Source organism: Vipera ursinii, assembly GCF_947247035.1.
Source record: "Vipera ursinii genome assembly, chromosome: 7".
NCBI classification, from domain to species: domain Eukaryota; kingdom Metazoa; phylum Chordata; class Lepidosauria; order Squamata; family Viperidae; genus Vipera; species Vipera ursinii.
The window spans coordinates 7,501-29,330 of NC_139521.1; the positions used below are offsets into that span (position 1 = coordinate 7,501).

The following is a 21,830-nucleotide window of genomic DNA, read 5'->3' on the forward strand; positions in this document are numbered from 1 at the left end:
GACTAAGAAGAAATGACCGCAAGTCAGCCGTGATGGAAAGGTCCTATTTCAAAGACCTGGAGGACGGCCGATATCGACGGACGGGAAGTGCGTCGGGCCGAGAAGGTCTCTCGGAGATTACTCGTCAAGAACGAGCCGGCTGACGTGCGCGGAACGACGACGGAAGCGGCTCGTCCCTTTTGGAGGAGCATAGAATGGCGACGCTTTGGCTGACGCTCTGCGCCTTTGGGGCTTCGCTTCTCGGTGTCCCGATCATAGGCGAAAGACCTACCGCCGCCTCGATGTTAATGGTGTGGGACGGAAAACGGTGCCCTCCTGTGGTCAAACGGGGTATTGCTGCCACCGAAACAATCCTTTTTAACGGCGCTTCAACGTAATTCTTATCTTTTTTATTAATGCTTTATTATTAAATATGAATATTATTAACGACTTATTAATATAAATGTTAAAAGGGAAGCCCGTTTGCTGCGACGCAGGCGCGGAAGAACGAATCCTTCTTCGGAAGTCTTACAGCGAATTATGGCAAACCTTGGCATGTTAATATTGATAATTTTAATAATATAGAATGATTTAAAAATGCCGTTAAAAAGCTTTATTTTTTTCTTTTTTAAATGTATTTATTTTTTGAGGGAAGGATTCGCAAAGTTATCTTCCTATGCAAAAAACATTTTGTTACGTCCTTAATTTCCAAGGAAATTATTGGTTAACGATATGGGAAATAGCGGATACTAGCAGAATTGCTAAATTTTGAAAAGCGTGGACCTGATCGATAATTCGGATGGAAACACTGGGGACCTTACGTAAAATGGGAAGTTGAAGTAAGGTTTCTTTTTAAAAGGAAGGCTTCCTAACACGTCTGCGTTTAGAATGGAAGATTTGTGACCCTTCGACTCTTTTAAATTATTCCGGTTGCGTGTGCGTCCGTACACGTGTGGGAACGCGAATTCAGACCGACCCTTCCATCTTTTTCTGAAAATTCCCCGCTTACCTTATCTTTACAATATGAATAAATTAATTTTAATACTTGGCCGTTTCACAATGCAGACAAATGCGTCTTTGCCTGATATTGGTTTGTTGTTGCCTTTTCTACAGATCCTCGCCTTTAGGCTTTAATTATATCTATAAAATAAAAATTAAAGTACTCCTGGTTGGATTTTTCAACCTAATTCTTTAATGTTATTTTGACTCCTATATATTATACAAAATAGGATTTGGAATGAGACGTCACATTTTACCTTCTGTATGTGCTATGTAGGCTTACTTTCCGCAAATGTACTTTTCTCCTGAAAAACGATTAAATTGTTCCCTAGCGATATGTTCCGTGTTTAATATTTTCAAATGGTTTCTTAGTACGTTTGTGTCATCCGAGTCGTGGTTATCCCAAAGATCCTTTTTCCGGACGCGACCGGAATCCCTTTCCTTTTTGAAGATGTTTCGCCTCTCGTCTGAAAACCCGCTTCGGCTCTGATTAGATAGTGGGGAATGGAAGGATTTATATTCCTTACGGACGGCTGGTCCTTTTAGAGTCTCTTCGGATCCTTCCGCTGACTCGGTTTCTGCAAAGACCAAACCCCGTCCTCTCACGCTGGCTCCACAGACTTATTTCTCCGTCTACAGCTGCAGCACATGACTATACGTATAACAATATTTTTTTTCTCCGTAAATAATAAAACTTTACTTGTCATCAGCTTTCGCGTAGATTTACAGAGAAGGCAGGACACGTAAGCAGCAAAAAATGGGTTGAGGAAAGCAGAGCAGATTGAAGCGGAGCAAGAGAACCCACCTGCTAGGAGACGAAAAGGCACGGCTGCAGCAAGTTTGCATCCCAGGAAGCGGAAGGGTTGGCCTCCGGGGCGCGGGCGAGGAGGCCTGCTCGGCGGTAACGAGGGTGGCAGCTTGCCTGAACGAATGGGGTTCACGCATTGACCCGAGTGGGAATTTGTGGTTTCCTGAATTGGCCGCGCCGGCCTGGTGTACGCCTCGTGTTAAGCTGAGACTGAATGCTGGGGCTACCGTGATCTAGGAAGCCCCTGAACTTTTCCGTGGATGGTCTGTCGAAGGCTGGGTGACTGAACCTTCCCGAGGCCAACCACGTTGATGAGGACAGGACCGATCGGGCATTAGATCTTTTCCTTCCTCTCTAGGCCGTGTGGGAGAAGCGACTCCTCTTCTACTCCTGTCTGTTAAGAGAAGTGAATTATGAGATCGTTTCGTTTAAATTTTTTGCTTGTGGATTGGAAAGGCAAACTGAGACACCAGAGCCTCAAACTGAGACTGCAGGTGAAAAAAGTCCACTTGGGGAGAATATAGAGTTGCTTAAAAGCTTACAATTTATTTATTGTTTTGTTTTCTTTTTAGCAAAACATCTTTCCTCTTTCTTCCTTCTGATAGAGGATGGGGTTCCCTGTGACTCACGAGGCTCTCTGTGACTACAGAGCGGCCCTCTGGCTAACTGCTCCCAGACTGCTTTTCAGTCGATACGGGTCTCTGTGGATATTCTGCTACTAACTAGCATAGACAAAATCTGGCAGAGCGTAACAACGTTGTGGCAGTATTTTAAAAGGCAAATGTTTTATTTTAAAGAAATTATCAGCAGAGGCCTGGAAAGTTTGTTACTCTTTGTGAAAAAGGCAGATGCCACATTATATCTCAACAACAAAACAGATAGTTACAGCATTGGCAGAGCCAGAAGCGATGGAGAGCGCTGCTGAGAAGATCAGATCGGACCATAGGCACGTAACACAAAACACCGACTCCTTACCTCTAAACTCCAAGCTCTCAATGTCCACCGTGGCCCAAAGGATAGGGTGGTCACCTTGGCGTTTCACTTTCCAAGGGGCAGGCTGATGAAACGTCTTCGCAAAAGGGCTCTGCGCCTGCATCCATCGAGCGGCCTAGTTCTAGAAAGTAGGAGAAACGAGTGTCACACAGACTGCTTCTTACCCAAAAGAGGGCTAAAGACAGATGCAAAACAGCTACTGAAGTTGCCCCTATGCTCGGAAAAACAGTGCTGTCTCAAAAGCACCCAAAATACTATCGGAACCGCCCTGGGTTTCGTATGCCGCCTGCTTGCCTGTCTCGTGTCCTCCTTTCTGTTTTGGATTCTGCTGCTAAGAGGGCCCTGGAGGTCGTTTCTGACTCCCACCCACCCCGGCCAGAAAGTAAAGCGTCGGGCCCCTAGGAAAGAGCCTTCTCTGCACAGCTACTGGACTCTGCGACGGGACCCTGGAGAGTGGCTCTTTGCCCGACTCTCAGAAGATTTAAGACTAGGGCAATCGTGCTTCTCGTTAACTGAGTTTCCGCCTGAAACTAATCCTGATGCTTAATTTGAACTAATTTCAGCGGCATAATATTCCTCCGATTTTCACTTGATGATGTGAAATATGATGATGTGCCTCAACCCAAAACCTAGAACTAAGGAGAAACTTTCTGACAGTTAGAACAATTAACCAGTGGAAAAACCTGCCTCCAGAAGTGGTGAATGCTCCAACGCGGGAAATTTTTAAGAAAACACTGGGCAGCCATTTGTTTGAAATGGTATAGGCCAGACGTGTCAAACGCAAGACCTGGGGTCCGAATCCAGCCCGCGAAGTGCTTTTGTGTGGCCCGCGAAGCCATCCTGGAAACAGTGAGGGAAGGGCCCCCGCTGCCTTGGCCCCGGCCCAGAGACCCTCCTTCTGCCAGAGACCCTCAGATCTGTCCCGCTCCTGCCCAGGCCCCCATAGGCACCCTTGATGCGAACGATGTAGAGCTGGCCGATGTAGAGCTGGCCGTGCCCACCCAGTAGGCCGTATGCACTCTAGCCACGCCCACCCAGTAGGCTATGCCCACCCACCCCCGTGAGGGCAACCGCAATGTTGATGCGGCCTTCGATGAAATTGAGTTTGACACCCCTGGTATAGGGCTTCCTGACTGAGCACGGGGGTGGACTACATGACCTCCAGGGTACCTTCCATGTTTGTGGTTTTGTAAGGTCTCCTGCTTGAGCGGAAGTTGGACTGGATGGCCTCCATGGTCCCTTCCAACTCTGTGATTCTGTAAGTTCTGCCTAAGCAGGGGATTGGACTAGATGACCTCCAAGGTACCTTCCGGTTTTATTATTATTATTATTAAAAAGAAACGTACGTACGTACGTACAATCTCCTTAAAGAAATAGCAGGGCAGGTCAAGCAAAACTATTCTTGAATGAAAACATCTTGGTTTGGTGGACGGGAGTGAGCGGGGTACGCTTTTAAGACGAACCTATTAAGACCTTATACAGAGAAGCGCCATACCGCTCGTTGTTCTATATCCAGGAGTCGGGCGCTGGGAAAACACCATTAAACGGCTGCCTTGCTTGATAGCCTTCGAGGAGACCCACGAGATGGGACGGAACCACATTCCGGACCCGGTCGCCAAAAATCTTGAGCGCCGGCCCCGGCTCTAAAAAGGAGCTCCGCGATCTTTGCAGCACAACAGAATGAGCGGCTGAGATAACAGGAAGTCCGCCATGGTGAGAAAGTCGCTGCGAAAGGAAGTCGGCAGGGAAGACTAAAAGGGACGGACAGGAAGTCGGCCATTTCGAGGTCTCTGTGAAAGAGGACGCTCTGCGCTTTGTGACTTCGCTTCTCGGTGTCCCATCCTAGGCAAAAGGCCTACGACGGCCTCAATATTAATGCTACGGGGCGCGAAACCGTGCCCTCCTGTGGTCAAACCTGGTATTGCGGCCGCCGAAAGAAATAAACCTTTTTAATGGCATTTTAAATCTACGGTCTAACTTGTTGATCGGACGTGAAGTCCGCCGGGTCGCCGCGAAAGGAAGTTGGAGGACGACTAAGAAGGATGGACCGGAAAACGGCCATCGTGGAAAGGTCGTTTTTCAATGGCCCGGGGGGGGGGCGGCGAATTTGCTAGGACAGGAAGTCCGCCGTGCCGAGAAGGTCTCTCACTCTCTGAAAGGAAGTTAGGGGAATGATCAAAAAGAAAGGACCGGAAGTCAGCCGTGATGAAAAGGTCCTAGTACAAAAGTCCTGGGGGACAGCCGATATGAACGGACAGGAAGTCCGCCGGGCCCAGAAGGGCTCTCGGAGATTACACGGGTGGAACGAGACGGCGGATATGCGCAGAAGGCCGACGGGAGCGGCTCGTCCCTTTCGGGGAAGCGTAGAGTGGCGACGCTTTGGCGGACGCTCTGCGCTCTGGGGCTTCGCTTCTCGGTGTCCCGATCCTAGGCAAAAGGCCTACGGGGGCATCTATACTAATGCGATGGGACGGAAAAGCGTGCCCTCTTGTGGTCAAACTGGGTATTGCGGCCGCCAAAAAGAAATACACCTTTTAAATAGGATTTTAAGGATATTATTCTCCATCTTTATTCTTAACGCCTCATTAATGTTAATATTGTTAATATTAACGCGTTATTGATATTAATAAGGTGACAGATGGCCATTATCCTGAGACACAGGCGCAGAATTAAATGGCCTAGTATTAATAAGGTTTTATTAATAAAGTATAATAATCTTAAAATGCCATTTAAAAGATTTATTTCTTTTGGTGGCTGCTGTACCTGCTTGGACCGAGGGAGGGCACGGTTTTCTGTCCCTTAGAGATAGCACTGAGGCCATCGAAAAGGCGTACTACAATGCCCTCGATTGCTAACGCTATGGGACGGAAAACTGTCAAAGCATCTATTGCAGCCACCAAAAGAAAGAAACCTTTTTAAGGCTTTTGAAGCAGGATTCCTTCTTCTGTGCCTGTTCTGTAGTCCTTGTGGGACTGAAAATAGTGTCGTCCTGTGTTCCAAGCAGACACAATTAATAAACCCTTTTAATGCCATTTTAGGGTTATTCTTCTGTATCTTTATAATTCACACCTTATTATTAATAGGGCAACGGGAAGTCCGTTTGCTGCAACACAGACAAGGAAGGAGTCCTGCTTCAAAAGCCTTAAACCAAGTTAAGGAGGACTATGATGCCCTTGTTTAAATAACAAGGAATAACATTAAAATGCCATTTAAAAGATTTATTTCTTTTCATGGCTGCCAAAAGAATCTCAGAAGATTTAAGAATAGGGTAATTGTACATCTCTTGGACTGAGCTACGACCTGAAACCTATTCTGATGCTTAATTTGAACTAATTTCAGTGGCATAATGTTGCTGATTTTCACTTGATTTAAAAACAAAAGTACTGCTGTTGCAGGCAGGCACCGTTATAGTTATGCTTCTGTGTTTTTTTATTTTAAAAGTGTGGACAGCAATTAAGCCTAATGATTTGCATAATTTGATTTAGAGTTATGTTTATTCCTAGAGTTTAGCATGCTAAGGTTTAAGATGTAATCTATGTTTATAGTTATTTCTAATTTTACATTTGTTTCTAAGTTATTTTATATCTAGGCAGCTTTTGTTTCTTCTACCGTCAAAGTTCTTCACAAAAAAAAACTAACATTGTAATCTATAAACATTAATGCAATTGAAATCGGTCTTAAAATTACACAAGAGGATTGTTCAGAAATCAAAAGCTCGCCAAAAGAGATGCGTTCTTACCTCGTCTCTAAATGCCTGGGAAGTGGGGCCCACAAGCACCATACGAAGATTCTGCTGCACAGCCTGGCAGGCACGCCAGAAAGGGCCCTTCCTGGTAGACTGCCAAGCTCTGCTCCTGGGAAGGCCCTTGGAAAGGTCCCTCCTGCTATTTCCCATCAAAACTGCAATATAGAGAGTGGTGGCCATTGCAACCTCCCACCTTGTTTCCCGCTGTCTCTTGCTCCCAAATCAGCTCCCAACCTTACTCAATTTCCATCCCCAACTCTTTAAAAGGAAAAGCCTTAACCTCCCTGAAACTGACAAAAAAGAAAAAAAAAATCCTCAACGACAACTTATCTGTTTTTCTGAGTTCCTTCTTAACAGCCACAGCAGGGCAGGGCAGGGCAGGTCACCCATCCGGCGGAGGCTCTAGGCTGCAAATCCAGGAAGCGTAACCTCCTTTCTACACTGCCTTTTCCAAAAAGCTGAAGCTTTCAGCCTGCAAGCCTTTGTAGGACTGGCCTCTTACCCTTCCTCCTGGTCCACAGGGCCACTAGGTCAGTCAATGCAGCTGTGACTGGGGGAAGTTAGCAAAATTGCAAGCCGGACTCTGCAAAGACACAAGTCTCCTGTTGCCCCCAGAGAGACCTGCTTTTTCTTTCTTGTACCTCTGGGCGGTGGGCGGGCTGTTTCCAGCAACCTGGAGAGGAAAGGGAGGAATCTCCTGCCCTTCCTAACCCTGACTTGCTTTGGACAAAGTTCTACAAAGTTAGATGGACGGCAAACAAATTAGTAAATTCCATGAGTTCCAACTACTCTCGTCTGCCCCATTTTATCCATACTTTCAATGATAAACCTATAAGGCACCGATATATTATATAAATTTTCAAAATAAATTATATTTATTTTTATATCAATTTATATTTATCATCTTAATAAAATGTACAATATTTCAATTAGATATTTAATATTCAATGTATATTAATATATAAATATCTATAAGGAATATTGTTTAGAAACATCAAACAACGTAAATACAAACGTACATACGTACAATCTCCTTAAAGAAACAAGGCAAGTCAAACAAAACTATTCTTGAATAAAAACATCTTGTTTGATGGATGGTGGTGAGCAGGGTACACTTTTAAGAGGAACCTATTAAGGTCGAATACAGCAGGGCTTTTCAACCGGTGGTACATGTACCACTGGTGATACGTGAGCACCTGGTTGGTGGTACATGGCGCCGCCTTCCTTCCCCCCCCCCCGGCTCCACTCCTTCCCAGCTCACATGCTTGCGGGGAAGCCGGCGGCAACGGTTGTGTTGAGCCCTGTGGGTTGACACATAAAGGGGGGGAACCCCAGTGCCAGGCCGCCACCTCCGTCCCAGCCTCCTCACTGGCCAGGGCCGCCGCTGGGAAGCTGTTGAACTGCCGGGAGCTCTCTGAAGACTAGAGCCCGTTGGCGAAGGTCAGGGCCGGCCGTACGGAGTCACCAGCTGATCGGCAGCCCTGGATGTGGCTTCCCGGCGTGGCGCCCAGCCTTGCTGTGTCGACCTGCCGGGAGCTCTCTGTGGACTGGAGGGTGCCGGCAGAGATCAGGGCTGGCCGTATGGAGTTGCCAGCTGATTGGTGGCCCTGGATGCAGCCTCCCAGGCGCACGGAGTCGATGCAGCAAAGCCGGTGCATTTTAATGATCTTAAAATGCCACTGAAAAGGTTTCTTTCTGTGGCTGCTATACCTGCCTGGACCACAGAATGGCACTGTTTTCTGACCCTTAATAGGAAAGGGCCTTCTCTGCACAACTGGACTGTGCAACAGGACCCTGGAGAGCGGATCTTTGTCTGACTCTCGGAGGATTTAAGAATAGGATAATCTTGCATCTCTGATTGAGCTTTGACCTTTAACTTTTCCCCATGACTGATTTGAACTAATTGTAATGGCATAACACTACAAATTTCAATTGGTATTTTTATCAGTAAGCACCTTGATGATAAAAAAAACATGTCGCAGGCATATATGGTTGTAGCTACATTTCTGCGTTTATGGTATAACTGCGCAGCAATTAACCCTACGGTGATTTGCAAAGTTTAGGTTAGTTATATTTATTCCTAGCTAAGGTTTAAGGTATAACCTATGTTTATAGTTATTTCTAATTTTACATTTGTACATTTATTTCTAAGTTACTTTTTATCTACCCAGCTTGTTTCTTCTGTCATCAAGGTGCCTCAAAAACCACTAACATGTAAACTATAAACAATGCAATTAAAATTTCTCTTAAAATTACACAAGAGAATCATTCAGAGATTGAAAACTCAGCAAGAAAGACAGATGTATTCTTTGTCCCTAAATACGTGGAAAGGGCCCCCACAAGCATCACCTGGCTGGCACACCAGAAAGGGCCCTTTCCAGTAGATTGCAAACTTCTTGTCATTGAAAGGCCCTTCCAAAAGGTCCATCCTGCTATTTCCCACCAAAACCACTACAATATCTAGAGTGGTGGCAAACTGCAACCTCCCCTCATATTTCCCACTGTCTGTTTCAACTTTTAGCTGGCTCCCAACACCTTAATCAATTTCCATCCCATCTCTGGCAAAAAAATCCCCACCCCAAATTCCTTAGGCACAACTTATCTCTTTCTGTGTGTTCGTTCTCAACAGCCACAGCAGGGCAGGTCACTCATCTGGCAGGATTCTAGGCAGGAAACCCAGGGAACGGAATCTCCTTTTGCCATTGCTTTTCACAGAAGGCTTATAGGAGTGCCCCCCCCCTTTCTACACGGCCCACACACCCCTACATCAGTGAATGCATAAGTGCAAGCCAGATTCTGCAAAAACTCAAGTTTCATGTTGTCTCCCTTTCTTGTATATCTGGGCAGTGGGCAGGCTGTTTTCCAGCAATCTGGAGAGAAAGGGAAGGGATTTCCTGCCCTTCCTAACCCTGACTTGCTTTGGACAAAAGTGTACAAAGTTCTACAAAATGAGATAAGCAGCAAACAAATCTAATAAATAAACAAATTCCATTACTTCCTACTTCTCGTCTCAGCCACTTTATGTATACTTTAAGTAATAAACTATATAAGGTGTCAATATATACATTTTCATAATACTCATTTTATACTAATTCATATTTATTAATAACTACATTTTCCCAATTATATATATAATAGTTACCATGTATTAATATATAGATATCTCTGAGAAATATGGTTTAGAAACATGAAATATAAGTAAATATATTCTGATTAAAGAAATAGCTGGACAGGTCAAAAATATTGTCGAATAAAAACATCTTGGCCTCAAAAGGTTTCGGTGAGGGGGGGGATCGGTTATTCTTTTAAACGAAACCCCTTAAGATCGAATATACCAGGGGTGTCAAACTCAATTTCATTGAGGGCCGCATCAGCATTGCAGTTGCCCTCAGGGGGCTGGGTGGGCGTGGCCTGGGTGGGCGTGGCTAGAGTGCGTATGGCCTACTGGGTGGGCGTGGCCAGCTCTCCATCGTTGGCATCAAGGGTGCCTATGGGGGCCTGGGCAGGAGTGGGACAGATCTGGGGGTCTCTGGCAGAAGGAGGGTCTCTGGGCCAGGGCCAAGGCAGAGGGGGCCATTCCCTCACTGTTTTCAGGATGGCTTCGCGGGCCGCATGAAACCACTTCGCGGGCCGGATCCGGCCCCCGGGCCTTGTGTTTGACATGTCTGGAATATACAGAAGCGCAATACGACTCATTCTTCTATATCGGAAAATCCCGGCACTCAGGCGCTAGGGAAGCGCCACAAGATGACAGCTACCTTGCTTGACAGCCCTCGGAAGAGACCCCCGAGACGGGACGAAACCCCCTTCCCGACCCGGACCCTCAAAACCCCCGCACGTGCCCCACCCACCCCCGCCCCGGCTCTTAAAAGGAGCCTCGGGCCCTTCTTAGGACTGCAGAAGCGGCGGCTGAGCCTGCAGAAAGAATCCTGAAGTGTGGATCGAAACAAACAAATTTTATCTCTTATGTTCCTCGTTTGGCCCTTCGTGGTTTTTTTTAAAAGTTGAAATGGAAAGAATCCAAGGAGACAGGGTCTCCCATTCTGTGGCGGCCCATCATCACCACCGGTTCTCAACCGCTCCCTCACAGACGCAGCGAAAGGCCAGGAACAAGCGGGCAGCCATGTTGTGGGCGACGACCAAATGAGTGGACAGGATGAACGGGGGAGGAGGGGGCAGGCGGGGGAATCTCCCGCCAACGGGTTAATGAAGAAGAAAGGCGCCTTTGTCTCCACCACAGACTTCAGGGGCTATTTCCACCATTGGCTCCTCCCCGGTCGTCTGCGGGAGCCTGGAAATGCGGAGCTGGCCTGGCTCACCTGCAGCGCTGACGGGCTGCTTTTTCTCCTTCTTGCCGCCGGGCCGCTCGGGCCTTACTACCACGCGGGCCAACCTAAGCAGGCACCTCCGAAGGCGCGTGGAGAAGGAAAGAAAAGCAGGACGCCCTGCTGCTAGACGCGCTCGGAGAGGGAAGTGGAGGACGGCCGCAGAGAGCGGACAGGAAGTCGCCCGTGCCGGGAAGGTCGTTCCGAGAGGAAGTCGGGGATCTCCGAGGTGAGCGGACAGGAAGTCGGCCGTGCCGGGAAGTCCGTTCTGGCCCTGGAGGAAGACTTCTACTGCCTTCAGTGGCGCTTCTATATTTGTTGATTCAAAGTATTCCGTTACGCCCTTGAAAGTTTACAGAGCAAATATTCACTGAGGTTGCAGAGCAAATCAAAAAATGTAGCTAATAGTAACAGTAGAAATCTTTTAATGGAGTTTTTGTCTTTTACAAAATGTTTTTACTTTTAATTTTCATGTTAGACAAAAGAAAATAAATTTACAATCAAATACAACTATATTTTGTTTCCATATAACAAATGGTTTTATATTTGTTAATAAAAATGACAATGTACAAAATCAGATCATCTGACCGCTAAAAATCATTTTAGAAGTTTAACCTTTTCTTTTAAAACTCTAAATTTAGGATTGCTGCTGACTTTCTTATTAAACAGGGCTAGGGTTTCCTCTTCAGTTTTATGATGGTCACCTGCAGTTGAGTAATACTGAGCTATAACCTACAAAAGAAAAGGAAAAGAGGCATTAACGTTCAAAGGTTTGGTTCTGTTTTCAGTTCAGTCAATTTTCTAGATTTTCTCACATTTTCCTTCAGCAAATTGTTGAGGAGAAGCTCGTCATATGTGCAGATGTACACTTTTCTTTTTTCCTAACTATTGAAAATAATTTCTACCTACAACCTTACAATGTGGGACCTGCTGATATTTTTTAAAAGTTTGACCAGGGTGCTAAACTAAATCCAAACTATTTATAGCTTTTAGGAAATCAATGGAAATAGTATTTTTCCACTATCCCTGGGGCTTAATAGCATTTTACTGTTAATGGCTCTGAACTCTGCTGCTTCAGTCACTGCAGTAATTCTAGGCAGCTCGTATGCCAGAGTTAGAAACAACATAATGGAACTTGGAAAAGCCAAAAACCAAGTAATACCTACAACCAATTCTGAGCTGTCTCAGAAGACAATAACTGCCCTTGCCCCATATCTAGATCTGTTAAAGCCAAACTACAATAGATGCCTTCCTTTAAATCTTCTGATAGCATTTAATTCTCTCACTTTAATTAAAACTTGTTAAAATATATATGATGTCCAAGTTGCAGAGAACAGTATTATGGTAGTAAATGCAATTGTTTTCCCTCACATGAAGTCCCAGAAATTCATAATACAATGAAAAAGCTGCCATCCTAAGGATACTGAATTGCATGTAAGAGCCACTGTATTTAAATTTTAAGGAGTTAACCATAGATCTACATATGGCAATTTTATTTAAATTGGTATAAAAATGGGCTTTGTGCTCATATACTGGACGATGATCGTAACCCTGCCTTGGAGAGAGAGTAGCAGTGATTCTTTTCCATGAATGAACAGAAATGCTACCGTGCTATCATGCGGTTTCAGATCTAATTTAATTTTCAAAGATGAAGTCAAAACCAATTTTTTTTAATCCCATTTATATCCCACCCTTCTCCGAAGACTCAGGGCGGCTTACAATTTAAAGCACAAACCAATGTGCTTAGCAATAGCCTTCATTCTATGTATATGCCTGCTTATTAGGGCTTTCGCCCCCCCCCAGGCAACATTATTACAAAGTCAGCTTATTGCCCCCAAAAATCTGGGTCATTTTTGAGTAATAAAGTTTAAGCAAGAGCACAAATACTACAAAAGCAGACACCGAGTTAAAATGTGGCTTGCTATCCACTGGACCTTGATTTTCAATTCCATGAAATGAATGATTACAGCGTATTTACCTCACAAGTTATTTTAAGAAGAGGCGTCAGCCAGTAAAACTGCTGAAATGCAACCCAACCTCATAGCATGCTAGAAGTACACCAATTTAGCAGCCCACTGGACTTAGTTTAAAGAACTTTTCCTTTAATTCAATAGTGCTCCCTCTTCAATTTTACATTGTTTCACAGTGATGCAACAGACCTTTTTCCTTAGTTTCTTAATGGATAATTCATTGTCTGGTGCTTGCTTCAAAACAGCTCTTATTGTTCCTTTCCAGTTGAATTTACCTATAGAATCGATAAAAAAAATGATTTCCTTACATTTTGACTTAAATTAGCAAAAAAAGACCCAGCACCACTCAAACATAGCATTAAGTATTTCTGCAATATCATAAACCTGGGTTTGTTAGAATATGGCCACTGAAAATAGTATTTGATTTATATATTTATCTGTCTGTTCCCTTCAAGTCAGTGGTGACTCCTAAAACTATCTAGACTTCCAATTTTCTTTGCAAATCACTTTTTCAGAAGTGGTTTGTCGTTGCCTCCTTCTTAAGACTAAGAGAACTTGGTTACCTAGCTGGCTTTGGTGTCCAAGATAGAACTAGAAATCCGTTTCTTGGTTTCTAGCCCGGTGCCTAAAACATTAACAATGAGTGACAGTGCTTAGGGCTTGAATTTGGCCAAGGGCAGCCTTGGCAAGTACCATCTTGCAGAGGAAAATATCATAAGTTATTTTAAAGTAATGTAGATATCACAAAGAGGTGAGAAGCATCAAATGCATATGTTTATAAAGGCTACTTATGCAGAAACCCCCCAATGCAAAACGTATGCTATGCTTGTAGGGGCATCATTGAGTAAATTACTATATATACAACTAAGTAAAATCACAGCTATCAATTCTTTAGCTAGTTTTGGCTTTGCTATGCATCATGTTGTCCCCAAGAACCCAGGAGGGTATATAGTATCTACATTTTTTACTATGGTTCATCACTATTGTCTTTGAAAAAGAAAACACAAAAAAGGGGGGAGAAAAAAGCAAACTTCCCCCCAACCAAAATAAATACACAGGTAATTTACAAGCATTACAGTATTAGATAAAAATGCTCAATTTTCATTATCCTTGAATAACTAAAAAAAGTATGGCACCACTTAAAAAGCTATAAATCATTTTAAAATACAAGAAATTAACTTCTCATTAATAATCAGCATTGTGTAAATCAGAAAATAGGAGACTTGGAATTATAGCAATTTTCACTGGAATAACTGAAGATCAATCCACATTTATCAAATCATTGAAAGTTAAGACTCCAGGTTGAGAACCCCAAATTTTGGATGTAGTGCAAGGTCACATACAGTATTATAATCCAAAAATGGTTTCCACACTGACTTCATTTTAATGACAGATTTACTTATGAAATATGCATTTTGGACTTCCCTAATTCAGTTAGCCATTCATCTTGCAAAGGGAACGGTAAATACTTTCAATAGGACACATAAAAATCTTTGCAACAGTTACCACATATAAAACTAGTTTGTAAATTTTAATACAATTTAATAAAAAATAACAGACTGGAAAAATAAATCTAGCTTTCACAATTTGTCTCATCTTATTAAAATTATCCTGCTGCTTTGTGAGACCAATCCACCACATGTCTTCAAAATGGCACCAAAAAAGGAGGGTTTGGAAGAGGGACCACCGAAGGGCACACACACACACACACACACACACACCCGTCTGTCTAGATAGAAGCAGCCAAGGCAGCTTTCTAGCCTGGAGTCAAAATCTCTGGCGACCCAGAGGTGCCCCCAAAGGGAACCTTGAACACTGTGCCTTCCTATTGCCATCTTTGCCCATTTTGGACAAAATTCTGTGTCACAAATTCTGTACCAAGGTTCCAGCTGCTGATCAGCCCTTTATGGGAGGACTTTCTGCCATAAATCTTTCTGTTTTTGAAAATAATACTAATGATCGTAAGATTCAACTGACTTCCATTATTATTGTAATGCAGTTTTGATAAACTTCCAAGTTACCTTGATGTTCATCTTTGTTTTCTTCCACTTCAGAGCAGTTTGTTATTTTGGTGGGAATGGGAGACTCATCTGCATTATAGGGGAGCAGGGAAAGAAAATCAAGAAATTAAGAAAAAACAGAAGGCACTTTTTGGTAAGACCCACCATCATCGTGTTACAATCTCGATGGTCGCTGAACCTGCTTTCTCTTTGCAAATGTCTCATCGCCCAAAGTGGCAATGTCCCTGAAATGTAACGTTTGCAAGGAAAAAAAGCCAAGCCCAGGGATCTCAGCTCTGAGTTACACATATTCTCACTGCTGGGTCTAATTCCAACAGAAAAAAAAAATCTGTTCCTTAATGTGATGTGGCACATTGCTCAGGCTTTTAATTTCACTAGCTTTGATTCCTCACATGAATTTTCTTCCAGTTCTGGTCCCTGCCTTTAGAAAGCCCATTTCATTTTCTTTCCCTGACAAATGTTTAATGGAGGAAAATAAATGAATTTTGCTGCAGGATTCTAAAAGAGCTTTTAAAATTAGGAAGAACGTGAAGAACACATGATGACCTTTTGTGCAGCTGTTCTTGCGTTTCTTCAGGCGTGCCTGTGTCTCGGCTTTTCCCGCCTCTGGACCGCTTCCCTTCCTAGGCACTTTGGCCAAGCCGGCTGCTTCTTGCTGCTTTGCCTTCTTCAAACAATCACTTTGGGGCATTTTTATGCCGCCTTCCTCAAGGACGTCTCTCCTGGATTTTTCACTTTTTAAACATTCCAAGTTTTCTTGCTGAGCTTTTAACTTTCTGATACTTTTCTTCTCTTTTAATTCCTTTTTACTTTTTTCCTCTTTTGACTTCTCTGTCTTCGTGATATTGTTTTCTGACACCACAGGCATAACTTCATTTCTCACAGACTGGATTTCAAGTGTTTCCTGTTGGAGAAATGAGGGGATTATATATCACCATGACAAGTCCAATACTGTATTAGTACATTTGAAGTCTGTTCCTTCTTCTTTTTAGTACTCCTACTACATTCTATTTAGTACTCCTACTACATTCTTTTTAGTACTCCTACTACATTCTATTTAGTACTCCTACTACATTCTATTGTTTCAATAGTTGAAGATCTCTGAATGACTTACAACTAAAAATATTCCAAAACAAAAAAATAACAAAAAAGAAAATGCAAACACAGGAACAATGAAAGTTTATATAACAATATAAAACATACTATTCCAGCATGGAACGGGCATTTAAAATCAAACTGATAACAAAGCAGCAAAAGCATTTGACAGAAATAACTGTTTTGCTGAAATTAAGATGAATATTTCAACTTACGCTTTGGAAAGCAGAGTTCTGTGTGACTCACATGGCAGCATTTGATATAGTCAAGGATACTCACCTCACTGTTTTAAGATTTTCTACATGGGCTACTGACATAACTTTCAACTGGAGGTAGCTCAACAGTTCCCAGCTACCCTCCCTCTCTGTGTGGGAACAGCAGAAGATATTCTCTTCATCTATTTATGCTCAGATTTCTGAGATTTGGTAAATTAATTTTTGGGTTTGCTCAGAAAATAAGAGGAGGGCCTTCAGGAGTAACCAATGAAAACCTTCCCTGACTGAATAAAGAAAGCTAAAGAGGCAGAAGCTATGTTTTTCATTTACCAAAAAGCTTGTTAAGAGAGAAAAAAATGTCTCTCTTATCAGGAGATTTTCAATACATTTCTCAAGGCCAAATAGAACAATTTGTATCTGGCTTGAGTCCTTCACAAATTTCAAGTTTATTTCTTTTAATTTTTTCTAGTATTACAGAAATCCACCCTTCCGTTTTTCCAAATACACATACAAGTCCTCAGCTGATGACAGTAATTTTCATAGTTAAGGAACCTGGTCGTAAAGCACCATATCGTGTGTCCACACAGCTTAACGAAAGCAATCCTATTACTTCCCACTGGACCCGTCCCAGCCCAAGCTCCCTCCTGCACTCCCCCGTGCGCATATTACAATTTATTCCAAACGCAGCAGCAACTGGTTTGCTTACCTTTCTCACGGCTTCTGAAAAAATATCCCATACTTGATCCTGTAGAGTAGTATTGTGGATTTTTAAACTGTTGGCCATCCAGTTCTATTTGGGCAGAGGGAGGGGGGGAGAACTCTCTATTTAACCAGAACATAAATGCATTTTCTGACAGAATTAATGAATCAGCAAACTACTTCTTCCAGAGTCTGATAACAACCAAATGTGCAGAATTTTCTAAATGGGCTGCTGCAATTTTGCTGTGGGCTTTAGCCCTTCAAGGGTACAGCGCTGGTGACCAGTGGCCAAAGTGGAACTGCATGTCCTTCTGACCCTGCTGAGGTGGCCCGCGGTGGCGTCTCCGCTCCTTAGCCCCAGACACATCCACCGATGGGGCCATGATGCCTGAGGGAGGGCTCAAGCAGCGGGACCACTGGCAGGCGCAAATGTCTAATTAAATGGGTCTAAATAAGTTTTAAAAATAAAAGGGTCTCAGGACTAAAATTACTTGGAAAACGTGTTTTCCACAGTATAATTTAAGAAACCCTGAATTATGCAGATTCTTTAAGAGAATTTATTTAAAAGAAGTTACTTTTGCTTTAAGGAACCATGATAAAGAAAATCTGCACTATACTACATCAGGTTTGAGGCATAAATACTTAACTCATTAACATACCTGAAATTTGCGTTTTTTTCGTGGAATATTGTCATACGCATACATCTGTTGTAAAATATCACGAACTTTGATATTAATATTACTTTCCTTTATAATTTCATGAATCTTCTGCAAATGAAAAACAAGACTAATGTGACTAGTGTCATGGTTCTGATAGATGAGACCAATTAAAGCAGAACTCCAGGCTTTCCTCTAAGAACATGTTTATTGGCTATAAAGTATCAGCACAGTCAAAAATGAAACCAAGACTAAAATTTCCTCCAAAAGTAACAATAGTACAAAGTTAAAATTCCCACCCCAGAAACTATGCAATCAACTACATTTCCCAATAGAATAGCTTGGTGGGCTTTCTAACATTAGGCCCAACCCCCATCTAACAAACAGAAATGACCTTGGTTCCCACAGGACATAGAATTGTTTAGACTAGCATAAAAAAATTGCCCAGCCAGGTTCACTCCAGAGTTGACAACTGGTTAATACATCAATAGAACATAGATCATAACAAACTGTGGCAAGTTCTTAAAGAGATGGGCGTACCAGACCATCTTATTTGTTTCTTGAGAAACCTATATGTGGGCCAAGAAGCAACAGTGAAAACTGGACACAAAACCACTGATTGGTTCAAAATTGGGAAAGTCCGGTAAGTCTGTATACTGTCGCCCTGCCTATTTAACTTATATGCAGAGCACATCATGAGAAAGGCAGGGCTAGATGAATCAAAAGCTGGAATTAAGATTGCCAGAAGAAATATCAATAACCTAAGATATGCAGATGATACCACTCTAATGGCAGAAAGTGAAGAAGAACTAAAGAGCCTCTTGTTGCGGGAGAAAAAGGAGAGTGCAAAAGTTGGGTTGAAACTTAACATTAAGAAAACCAAGATCATGGGGCATCCGGCCCTCTCAAATCCTGGCAAATAGATGGGGAAGAAATGGAGGTAGTGACAGGTTTTATTTTCCTGGGCTCCAAGATCACTGCAGATGGGGACTGCAGCCAAGAAATTAAAAGATGCTTGCTCCTTGGGAGGAAAGCCATGGCAAATCTAGACAGCACACTAAAAAGCAGAGACATCACCCTGTCAACAAAAGTGCGTATAGTCAAGGCTATGGTCTTCCCAGCTGCAATGTATGGATGTGAAAGTTGGGACCATAAAAAAGGCTGAGTGCCAAAGAATTGAGGCCTTTGAACTGTGGTGCTGGAGAAGACTCCTGCGAGTCCCTTGGACTGCAAGGCGATCAAACTGGTCAGTCCTAGAGGAGATCAACCCTGACTGCTCTTTAGAAGGCCAGATCCTGAAGCTAAAACTCAAACACTTTGGCCACCTGATGAGAAGGAAGGATTCACTGGAGAAGAGCCTAATGCTGGGAAAGATTGAGGGCAAGAGAAGAAGGGGACGACAGAGAATGAGGTGGCTGGATGCAGTCACTGAAGCAGGAGGCGTGAGCTTAAATGGACTCCAGAAGATGGTAAGAGGACAGGAAGGCCTGGAGGAACGTTGTCCATAGGGTCGCGATGGGTCAGACACGACTTCGCAGCTAACAAGAAGAACATTTTTTGTTTCCTATTGTCGCATTTAATTTTATACTGTGAATTGCTACAGGATTATAGTTAAAATGCCGAAGAGGTTCATGTAATAAATTTATAACTCTACACACAGCATTATATTACATTGGTTTTATTGAATGTTACTGGGCCTTGGGCACCATTGTAGAAAGAGTGGGGTATAACAAATAATGTACGTTTTTTTAAAAAATTAAATGCAATTTCTGGTGTGCTTGGTTTACTTCACCTGAATCCACTCCTGCTGTTTGACGTCTCCTTTGGGGACTTTGACTTCATAATTCTTTCCTCCATACTTCTGATCTTCACTTAGGCACTTCACGTGGTGTTTATAATCATCATCCCTGCATTGTAAATGCAGATATAAATAACTCCTAACGGAAAGCATTTGGCAGAGCTCTTCCCAAACATTTGGCTGAAATATATTAAAAAGGTAAAGGTAAAGGCTTCCCCGCACATGCGTGCTAGTCGTTTCTGACTCTAGGGGCCGGTGCTCATCTCCGTTTCAAAGTAGCATAATTAACTTGAAAGACTTTGGTAGGTCTAAGCTAGCTTTTTTCCCAACCGCTCCACAAGAGGGCATGACTGGGGGGGGGGGGAATAATAATTGTTTTTTGTTATGCTGTGCAATGCTGGGTGCTGGGAAAGTTTGCCTGCTCCCAACTCAGCTGCTGGCCCACTAGTCTGCTCTGTAAATATTGCACAATTTGGATTTTGCAGGTTAGAAATGAGCTGTATTGTGAAGTACAAGTATTTTTATTATTATTATTATTCTGCTTGGCATAGAGCAGGGGTGTCAAACTGCCGGTCCGCAGGCCGATTTCATCGTACTGACGCTGCACCCACCCCACTGACGGCAACACAAAGAGTCGCAATACGTCGCGAAATGTCACGTGACGTGGCGAGTTTGACACCCGTGGCACAGAGGCTTTTAGAGAACCACCTGGTCCTTACGGAACACTTCTCCAGGGTGGGCCGCCTGCCAACATCTTTTAATGACGCCCAAACGCTGGGCAGGAGAAGGACAGGGGTTGGCAAGCCATGTTTCTCCGCAGCAGTCCTTCCCTTACCGAGTGCTCTGCTCCTCAAGATTAGATTGGCAGCCTCCTTATTGGTGTTGGGAAGCGGCTGAAGACAGAGTGCTTCCAGAGGGTCTTTGAGAAGTCACCATTACACTTACTGGTTTGTAATTGCTGATGAATTTGCTGGGTTTTTTCCTGTTACTGTTTTTTTCAGTGGTAAATCCCCCAGTCATTTTTGCTAAAATCCAGCACTATACAAACACAATACTGGAAGAAATAATCTCTGACAATGTGCTGAAGCTCAAGATCGTGTTCAAGTAGAGATAATATATTATCTAGGCTGGCCTTAAGAAGTTTTAAATTTCTCCCCCCTAACTTTCCAATTTTACCTTTTCTCAAAATATGACGTTATATTAACTCTCTTATTTCTTGTCTCTGTCAATTTTCCATAGCTTGCCCAAATTGGGCTCTATTAACCATTCTACTACTTTCCCATATATTCCTAGAGATTTCTTCCCCTATAATCTATGTTTACTGTTAGTTTAGTTTAGCTGCTTCTGATTTGGCTAGAAAGCCAAGCATGATACTTGAGAGGGATAAGCCACAGTTCCAATGCTTGGACGGTGTCCATGGACATCTCTTGGTAACAACACGGGGCCTTTTTTGGGACATCACAATCCAGCTCACAGCTCTGGAGCTGACAGGCAGCCCACTAGCCGGGCCCTTGCTGGCAGCAAGGCAGCCTGCTTAAGTTTCACGGTGGGAAAAGGCTGGCCTGATGCCGCAACGGCTGAGGCCCATCGAAAAGCTTCCTCTGCCGAAGGATGGGGAAACCTACCAGAAATCCTTCCCACAATCCATGCAAGACAGACACTGACAGTGTCGGCACATATTCAGATGCTTTTCCACCTGTCCCTTCTTCAGGGCTTCTCCGCAGGCGTTACAGGTAAAAAACACCATTCTGGAAAACTAATTGTATCTCTCTCTTCCAAGTCTGATTCACTGCTCCGCCACAAATCCTAGATATAAATTGAAAACAGAATTAAAAATCTGATGTTGTATTTAATGTAGGATTAGAAATTCTACTTCCAAGAAGAAAACGACCCAAGCACCACACGAGAGTAGAGAATTACTCTCAACTCGGAGCGGCCCGCAGGGAACGTCACACCGCCACAGCAGCTGCCAGCAATTGTCTCCTTATTCTTGACAACCACAAAGGGGGGGGGAGCAAGGCCCCCCCCACCCGAAGAGATGCGGAAAGAAAAGGGGGCAGGGCGGGGGGGGGGTAGGAGGAAGAGCGGGCGCCCCCTGCCGGTCTCCGAGGCAACCGGCGTTTTCTATTCCCCCCCCATCCCTCCGTCTCCAGCTCCCCGCCCCCCCCCCCCAAGCCCGGCCACAGCGAGACCCGGGAGGCTTTTTCGCCCCTCGACTCCCCAGACGGTCCCGCGGCGGCCCCCCCTCCGCCGCCGGACACGAGACCCCCCAGCCCTGGAGGGGAAGGACTGCGCCCCCCAGCCGGGAAGAGGCCGCCCTGGCGGGGGGAAACCCGCCAGTCGGAGCACGAACCAGTCGCGGGTGGGAAGCGCCGCGTCCTCGCACGGACGCTCAGACCGGCTCAGCTCCGGACGGAAGCGGCCCGGCGGAAGGGAACCCGCGCGCAGGCAGAGAGGCCCGTTCCGGCGGCGCTCGCGAGGAGCTTCGCCTCCTCTCTATGATGGCGCTGGGCGTTCCGCCTCCTCT

The 21,830-nt window shown here is 44.1% G+C and overlaps 1 protein-coding gene and 2 long non-coding RNA genes across 6 annotated transcripts in view; 1 reads left to right on the top strand and 2 right to left on the bottom strand.

Annotated features, from left to right (window-relative positions):
• The window catches only part of LOC310643073, a 2,565-nt gene extending 558 nt beyond the window's left edge, over window positions 1-2,007 (top strand). Inside the window, exon 2 of the long non-coding RNA XR_014493011.1 lies at window positions 189-2,007. This is a non-coding gene — a long non-coding RNA (uncharacterized lncRNA). The remainder of the gene's footprint in view (window positions 1-188) is intronic.
• A 5-nt stretch (window positions 2,008-2,012) lies between these two features.
• On the bottom strand, window positions 2,013-4,702 carry LOC310643072. Of its 3 annotated transcripts, none has more exons than XR_014493008.1 (3): window positions 4,243-4,702; window positions 2,762-2,900; window positions 2,013-2,180 (listed from the first exon to the last, which is right to left on the bottom strand). It is a non-coding gene; the product is annotated as an uncharacterized lncRNA (long non-coding RNA). The 3 variants fall into 3 exon arrangements; XR_014493009.1 differs by lacking the exon at window positions 4,243-4,702 and adding an exon at window positions 4,134-4,205; XR_014493010.1 differs by lacking the exon at window positions 4,243-4,702 and adding an exon at window positions 4,134-4,205 and having other exon boundaries at window positions 2,074-2,176.
• A 6,564-nt stretch (window positions 4,703-11,266) lies between these two features.
• LYAR (Ly1 antibody reactive) lies at window positions 11,267-21,810 on the bottom strand. Of its 2 annotated transcripts, XM_083366999.1 has the most exons (9): window positions 21,657-21,810; window positions 20,929-21,109; window positions 19,298-19,412; window positions 17,509-17,616; window positions 16,857-16,940; window positions 15,387-15,744; window positions 14,841-14,909; window positions 13,009-13,094; window positions 11,267-11,581 (listed from the first exon to the last, which is right to left on the bottom strand). In XM_083366999.1, exons 2-9 carry the CDS (start codon window positions 21,048-21,050, stop codon window positions 11,447-11,449), a joined length of 1,077 nt encoding a protein of 358 aa, XP_083223125.1. In that variant the 5' UTR covers window positions 21,051-21,109; window positions 21,657-21,810; the 3' UTR covers window positions 11,267-11,446. The 2 variants fall into 2 exon arrangements, with proteins under 2 accessions (XP_083223125.1, XP_083223126.1); XM_083367000.1 differs by lacking the exon at window positions 21,657-21,810 and having other exon boundaries at window positions 19,298-19,483; window positions 20,929-21,290.
• Window positions 21,811-21,830: the final 20 nt, after the last annotated feature.

What these genes read in the sequence shown, in the direction of transcription:
- LYAR (XM_083366999.1), bottom strand. Translation starts at nt 21,050, where the DNA reads ATGGTGTTTTTTACCTGTAACGCCTGCGGAGAAGCCCTGAAGAAGGGA. An exon ending in AAACAAAGATGAACATCAAG is followed by an intron (nt 13,095 to 14,840) that starts GTAACTTGGAAG and finishes TCGATTCTATAG; the next exon opens with GTAAATTCAACTGGAAAGGA. An exon ending in TTAAGAAACTAAGGAAAAAG is followed by an intron (nt 11,582 to 13,008) that starts GTCTGTTGCATC and finishes TTTCTTTTGTAG; the next exon opens with GTTATAGCTCAGTATTACTC.